Source organism: Propithecus coquereli, unplaced genomic scaffold (assembly GCF_000956105.1).
Source record: "Propithecus coquereli isolate 6110/MARCELLA unplaced genomic scaffold, Pcoq_1.0 Scaffold303, whole genome shotgun sequence".
In the NCBI taxonomy this organism is placed as follows: Eukaryota; Metazoa; Chordata; class Mammalia; order Primates; family Indriidae; genus Propithecus; species Propithecus coquereli.
The window spans coordinates 1,343,931-1,352,216 of NW_012148653.1; the positions used below are offsets into that span (position 1 = coordinate 1,343,931).

Sequence of the window (8,286 nt, forward strand, 5' to 3'; positions counted from 1 at the left end):
AACCCCATGGATTCAACCAAGAGGCTCCTGGAATTGATAGATGAATTCAGTAAAGTCTCAGGATATAAAATCAATACACACAAATCAGAGGCTTTCATATACGCCAATAGCAAACATACCGAGAACCAAATCAATGACTGAATTCCCTTCACAATAGCAACAAAGAAAATAAAGTATCTAGGAATATATTTAACTAAGGAGGTAAAAGACCTTTACATGGAAAACTATGAAACATTGAGGAAGGAAATAGCAGAGGACGTAAACAGGTGGAAAACCATACCATGCTCGTGAGGCGGCCGAATCAACATTGTTAAGATGTCCATACTACCCAAAGTGATCTACAGATTCAATGCAATCCCTATTAAAATACCAACATCATTCTTCACAGACATAGAAAAATTTATTCTGCGCTTCGTATGGAACCAGAGAAGATCCCGCATAGCAAAAACAATTCTAGGCAATAAAAACAAAATGGAAGGTATCAACTTACCAGACTTCAAACTTTATTATAGGGCTGTGATCAAAACAGCTTGGTACTGGCACAAAAATAGAGCCATTGACCAGTGGAAAAGAACTGAGAACCCAGATATAAAACCATCTTCATATAGCCACCTAATCTTTGACAAAGCAGACAAAAACATACACTGGGGAAAAGAATCCTTATTCAATAAATGGTGCTAGGAAAACTGGATAGCCACATGTAGAAGACTGAACCAAGATCCACACCTTTCACCTCTCACAAAAATCAACTCACGCTGGGTAACAGATTTAAACCTAAGGAGCGAAACTATCAGAATTCTAGAGGACGTCGTTGGAAATACTCTTCTAGATATTGGCCTAGGCAAAGAATTTATGAAGAAGACCCCAAAGGCAGTCACAGCAACAACCAAAATAAATAAATGGAACCTGATCAAATTAAAAAGCTTCTGCATAGCCAAAGAAACTGTCACAAGAGCTAACAGACAACCTACAGAATGGGAGAAAATTTTTGCATGCTACAAATCCGATAAATGGCTGATAACTAGAATCTACTTAGAACTCGGGAAAATCAACAAGAAAAAATCAAACAACCCTATCAAAAAGTGGGCAAAGGACATGAACAGAAGCTTTTCAAAAGAAGACAGAATAATGGCCCAAAAACATATGAAAAAATGCTCGACATCTCTAATCATCAGGGAAATGCAAATCCAAATCACAATGAGATATCACTTATCTCCATTGAGACTGGCCTTTATCAAAAAGTCCCAAAACAATAAATGTTGGCGTGGATGTGGAGAGATAGGAATACTCATGCACTGTTGGTGGGACTGCAAACTAGTGCAACCTCTGTGGAAAGCAATATGGAGATACCTTAAAGAGATACAATTAGAAATACCATTCGATCCAGCAATCCCGTTACTGGGCATCTACCCAAAAGAACAAATGATACTTATAAGAAAGACTCCTGCACCTGAATGTTTATAGCAGCACAATTCACAATTGCAAAGATGTGGAAACAAACCAAGTGTCCATCAATACGTGAGTGGATTAATAAAATGTGGTATATGTATACTATGGAGTACTATTCAGCTTTAAGAAACAATGGTGATATAGCACCTCTTGTGTACTCCTGGATAGAGCTGGAACGCATTCTACTAAGTGAAGTATCCCAAGAATGGAAAAATAAGCACCAAATGTACTCACCATCAAATTGGTATTAACTGATCAACACGTAAGTGTACATATAAGAATAACATCCATTCGATGTCGGGGAGGGGAAAGGGGGAGGAGGGGACGCGGATATGGATATACAAAGGGTGCAATGCGCACCATCCGAGAGATGGACAGCCTTGAAACTTGGACTCGGGGGGGATCGGGGGCAAGGGGAACATACATAACCTAAACGTCTGTACCCCCATAATATGCTGGAATAAAAAAAAAAGTAAAGCTTAGTTCAAGTCCAATACCATTTTACAAGAGGGAAGGAATTACTTTTGGGCTGAGGGAAAATATTATAGAAGAGGGAGCATTTGAAAAGAGTCTTGAAGAATGGTAGTATTTGGATGTACAGAGACAAGGTGAGTCCAGTTACATAAAAATGGTGAGAGCAGGGCAAGGAAGGAGGAATATCTGGTATAGGGGTTAGTATGAATATAGCATGTATATAGGCAGATGATGAGAAATTATTGTTATTGGAAATAATTATTCCAATAAATTATTGGAAATATTGGCCACAGAGTCTGAAAATAGTAAATATCCTAATGCTGCATACATGTTCAGTTTTCTGTTTTATATTTAGTTTATTTTTTAAAATGATACTTGCCTAACAAATGTCTTTTTAACTACAACTTAGTTATTTCTTTACATATAAAATTTCTTCATTCTTCATTCATTAGGTTAAGAATTTCAAGTTCAGATAGCATAATTGATCTTTCCAGATGTTGATTTATAGTTTTAGAGAGGGTTGTACCAAATATTTGGCTATGGTCTTATTTTGACATCTACAGTGGCTTACTTAAAGTAAACCTGCAGTCTTTAGATAACCATATTCTCCTCACACTTGGAAATTCCATCAAGGCTTTAAATTGCATTTTCATTTGAACTACATCCTTGTGTCTATCCTCAGATAGCTGAACTTTTGTCTTCCAGGTCTTTTTTCTCCTTTGGCATTAGTGGTTATTTTTCATTGCAGAATTAATCTGACTTGGATATTTATTACTGTTTTTTCCTTAGATAAGTCAGATAAATATGATCCACGTGATGTTGAAAGGCTACAACAAGATGATAACTGGGTTGAAAGTTACTTACATTGGAGACACGATAGTGTAGATGAAACACTGAAGATGCTTGATGAGAGTTTTCAATGGAGAAAAGAAATTTCTGTCAATGGTAAGCTGTTCAATTGAACTTTGACTGTAATAACTCCTGCACTAATGTTACTGTTTTACATTTCTTTAATCATGCATTTGCACATATTCTTGACACTCAATCATAAACACCAGAATATAATTATTTAAGTGACCCAATAATACTTTCAAAGGAACACCTCATGAATAAGTCTTATAACTAGGATCATTCATAAGAAGATCAGATCTCTAGGGAGCAGAAATCACACTCATGTTCTTCATTCACAGCAGTCTCCTAATCTGTTTTTAGTTCAGTACCATTAAATAATAGCAAGACAGCATCTTCACTCCCAGGCCTAGAGATAAAGAGATACTATTTTCCTATTTTTCTCAATAACAAAACTGTGTCTTTCTGTATCCCCAGAGTTCTTTGTGCTAATAGGTACTCCATATAGAATTGCTAAATAATGGAAGTCTCAAAAAAGCAAGCTATCCCCAAGGAAGCTGTGGCAGTTTTCTCTTAACTTATTAATTTCTAGGTGTACTGCTAGATTGAGATTTTTCTCAAAAATGGGAGTTTTAAATCTGAAGGGAAGTTTTTGTTTTTTAGTTTTTTGTTTTGTTTTGAGATAGGGTCTTACTCTGTCGCTCGAGCTAGAGAGCAGTGGCATCATGATAGCTCACTGCAACCTCAAACTCTTGGACTCAAGCAATCCTCCTGCCTCAGCCTCCTGAGTAGCTAGGACTACAGACTTTCTATTTTTTGTAGAGATGGGGCCTTGCTATATTGCCCAGGTTGGTCTTAAACTCGTGGCCTGAAGCAATCCTCCCACCGCTAGGATTACAGGCATGAGCTACCACGCCAGCCTAGGAGTTTTATAATGGTCTTCAGATATATGAAGAACTTTTCACAGGAAGGGTTACCTGTTATCTCTCTCCTCCTAAAAATTTAACAAGAAGAAACTGGCATAACTTCTGATTTCAATTGGCTATAAAGAAGGATTTTCTGTCCATCAGGATTATAAACTCTAGGTGACTTGAGTCTGCAGACTTAATACAAAATAGTCAACAAATCAATCTAGAGTATACACTTTCCCCACTCTTCATATTTGCAGAAGGAATCCATGGGAAGAGGAGTATCAAATAATGTGATTGGAAATGTTAACACTGTAGGTAATTTCAACAAACAGTGAAGCATTTGTTATATTAATCAAGCAAAGAAATATAAATCTAATATATCTCAATGGTTTAAGTACAAAATAAACTTTTAAACTCAACAATACTTGTTTTCTTACATAGAATTGTTAGTTTCTGGTGGCAAATAGCAGAGATGATAAGGAGGTGGGGAAAGATAAATCTTTGAAAGTTCTTGGGGAACTGCTGGTGAATGAAACAAAAGCCTTGGCATTTGCTGCCTTGCTGTGTTGTTCTTCAGCCTCACCAGAAACTGGACAAGCCCTTTGTTTGTTCCTCTTGCTAAAGGTTCCCCAAGGTTCTAAAATATATTAGAGTCTACTGGGTATCAAACATTGTAGAAAAATACCATTTTACTGGAGAAACCAAAGTGATTTTTTTTCACTAATTCCGAGGCTGCAATGTGGATATTTACTGGCATGTTGTCTTGAAATGGTGTGATAGTGATAATATTTGTTACAAGTCATTGTGTAAAAGAAACTCAACCACAATGTGGAAATGTATCCACATAAATAATGACACGTCAAGGGGAATGAAGTTTATCCATCTCTGTCCCTGTGTCTTTATGTAGTTTGTTTCCTTGGTAGGAAACATCATTTTTTTATTGCCAGAGATTCTCTCCACATGTTTGAATGCATTGTATCTTTTTTTAAATACCAGAACTACTATACCACATCATCTTTGAATTGTGAGTTTTATTTTTAGGTCTCTAAATTACAGTTACTGATCAAAGTTTATCATTTTTTAGACCTTAATGAATCCTCCATTCCCAGATGGTTATTGGAAATGGGTCTTATTTATCTCCATGGTTATGACAAAGAAGGTAACAAATTGTGTAAGTATATTTAATTTCTGTACTGGCTTTTCAAGATTTTGAGATGTAGGTATCTATTTCAACTAAATTAATCAGGAGCAGAATTTTCCCCGTATGTAACACACATTAATTCTCCTGCAATTAAAGATCAGGGCCATCTAAGGATCAGTAGGGCCATCTTTACAGAAGTGTCAGACACTTAGTAGTTGTGTGTACTGTTTGTGTTATAATAAAATAGGCAACAAAGGCAAATATTGCATCCCGTAACATAGCCAAAATAATTTAATTCAACATCATTATCTTCTTTCTAACTTGACTATGATATTAAAAGTCAACTCAGTATTTTTATAGAGAATCTTTTTGATAGTCGCTAAAGTTTGCTTAAATGGGCTTTTTTCTTTTTGAGACTTTCATAATCTTCCCTTAGTTTTTTCTGAAATGTGTGTAATAATGGGAGGAACAGTAAGTCATTTCTGTTGTTCAGATGACTCCCTTGTTGTGCCTTTCTCCCTCTTACCCCAGATCCAGCTTGGTTTTGTATTAAGGATGGGGCTTGGCAGGTGTGCTCGAGCCCCATACTGGACAGACATTGTGCACTCATCTTGCCTGCCTTCTCTGCAGCATGTAATCTGGCCCCATTTGAACAATACTCTTTGCATTTTCCTCTTATCACGGCTGCATCCTTTTCAGCCTTTTTTCCTCATTTCTCTTCTACCTGTCCCTTAAATGTGTTTCCCAGGCTTCGTTCCTTTCTTCGCCTCCTTTACTTTCCAGCTGATACAGTCTCCTTGGGTGATTTCAAGCACCTTGGCAGCTTCAGCTACCTCCCCACACACAGTGGTGACCCCACACAATCCCCAGGCCACATGCACCTACCCAGCTACCCACCTGACTGGCACCTGAATGCCACCTGGCTCAGCTGCCTTCAGCACAACACACAACTGAACATCCGCATTCTGCCACTTGCTCAGTTTCGGTATTGCCCACCTCAGGCCCACTCCTTGGCTCTTCCTCTGATATAGCTTCAATTAGGCCCCTTTTCCGTCTTCACTAGCCACTTCCTCATTCCAGTCCCTAACTACTACCTGCTTGCCCCCAGGCCCTTCCCAGATTGTAGCCTCCTTCACTCTGCCCTCTTATGCTCCTGCTGAGAGATGTTCTAAAACAGGAAAATCAAAGCACCCCAGAGTTTCTTTCAGAGTCCTTCAGGCCCAGCCCCTGGCTCTCTGTTTAGCTTCTCCTCTCACCACTCGTCACATTTCATCTCAGCTGCCACCACTGGAATGGTTTGCCACGTTCCACCCACATGCAGGCACCCACTCGTGCCTCCATCACACCTCTGTCAGTGGCTTTCCTCTGGATGGAACATTTTTTCTAGTGCTTACAGAACCATTGGCTCTCTTTTTGTTAAGCACAATAGAGATCACTTTTAGTGTTTGTTCACCTGTATTTTCTTTTCCCCCTTACTTACAAGTGAAGTTTGTTTATTTCCTAAGGGAAAGAAAAATAGTTTACCTCTCTGTTACTCTTTAATTTAAGGTTCCCAAGTGTGACTATTTCTCATTTAAAAGAAGGAAGGGGGCTGGGGTTGAGGAAAAAAATTTAAAAAAAGCCAAGAAGGAAGAAATGTTTTTTAATCTGAGAAACAAAATGAATTATAAATGAAGAAAATCTCAAGGAAAAGGCTATACACACACACACACACACACACACACACACACATATATACACACACATATATATTAAAAAATAATATTATAATGCCATAAATCTTATTTTTATCTTTCATTCTGTTTAAAGTCTGGATCAGGGTGAAGTATCATACAAAAGACCAGAAAACCATACCGGACAAAAAAAAGCTCATAGCATTCTGGTTAGAACGTTATGCTAAGAGAGAAAATGGGAAACCTGTAACAGTGATGTTTGACCTGTCAGAAACTGGAATAAATAGCATCGTAAGCATTTTTTCATTCATTCTAAATCATTGTTTACCATGGCTTCCTCCCTCTCTTCTGTCCTCCCTGCCAACCAAACATTGCTGTAAAATTGAGCTAAGATTTGGGATTTATTTTTTTACCCTTGCAATGTGAATGAAGTCAAACATGAAATACGGTTTGCAGAGAATTAAATTTGTTTCAGTATTTGGCATCAAAACTGTCAATTTCCTAGAAATGTTCCTTGTCTGATATGCAGGATGCAGAGGTAAAACGTCGAGGCTGGCAGGGTATCAGTTGATGTGGTAACAGTGAACTTTGGTATCAAAGCTAATATCCTACAGCACCCACCCCTGTGCCTGGCACACAGTAATACATTCAGTAAATATCGAGTAAGGTAATGTATGATCTCTAATTTTTTATGTTCATACCATGTTTTGCAGTTGCAAGATGTTCCCATGAGTTTTGCACATGTGGCACTTTGTGATTTTGTCGGGTGTTTTTGTTTGCTTGTTTGGATTTGTTTTCTGTTTGATTTGGTTAACTTTGAAAACCCATTCTCTTCAGGTGATTTTGCCAAGTTTAAAAAATAAGTAAAATCTACCAGTCTTTAATTTAAGCCCTTGTGACCTTTGTGGTACCTACAAACCCTTCAGCAGCAATTGAGATCAATCGGCACATTTATTATAAATGTTGTCTCTTACATTTAAACCGTGGCTGATTCTTGTAGCAGTGAACATGGCATTTGTAGAAGTGCTCAGAGCAGTGTTGAAATCTTGGAATTCTATTTGACAAAGTATGTTAAGAATTCATATTCTTTGCCTGGTAACTAATTTCTGGAAATGTATTCTAAAGAAATAATCCTGAGTACAGAAAAAGCATTGTGAGCCAAAATGTTTTTTGAGTGTCATTTAAAATAGGGAAAAATTAGAAAAAGTATAAATGTGCAATGCTGTGGAATGGTAAATTATGGTACATCTGATAGAGTATGCTTAACTATGTAACATGATGTTTAAAAAGAATTTGTAGTAATATGGGAGAGTACCCTTTTTCTGAAATGAGAAAAGCTGTATGTTTATACATACTGTAATATGTGTATACACTATGACATGGTTATATATAACCCCCAAAAAAGGAAACTGTAGGTAGACATTATAATAAACAAACAAAAACAGGCTAGAGACAGCTGTTAACAAGAGTTCTTTTTCAGTGGCGGGACCACAGATTCTTTTTTCATATTTCTATTTCTTCTTTTTATTTTTTAAGAATCCGGTGTCCTGGATTTTTCCAACCTAGTTTCCGTGTCAATGGGTTTTAAATTACAGAGTAAATTATTTTATATAGCAAATCAAAATCAACTTGCCTAGATAAATAAATATTCCATAAAAATAAACCATGATTCTGTTATCCCTTCGGTGTGATAGTTTCCTAATTATTAACCCAGAATCATGAAAACTGAATGTTAATGTTTTCTGTTGCCAAATATAAGGGCAGGGAATTGACTTGAGCTGTCTGAATT

General features: G+C 37.2%; 1 protein-coding gene across 1 annotated transcript in view; it reads left to right on the forward strand.

Moving 5' to 3' along the window:
* MOSPD2 (motile sperm domain containing 2) overlaps positions 1–8,286 on the forward strand; it is a 51,057-nt gene that overhangs the window by 22,170 nt on the left and 20,601 nt on the right. Inside the window, exons 3-5 of the mRNA XM_012649816.1 lie at positions 2,713–2,868; positions 4,768–4,854; positions 6,634–6,819. Coding sequence (XP_012505270.1) covers positions 2,713–2,868; positions 4,768–4,854; positions 6,634–6,819 — 429 coding nt within the window. The remainder of the gene's footprint in view (positions 1–2,712; positions 2,869–4,767; positions 4,855–6,633; positions 6,820–8,286) is intronic.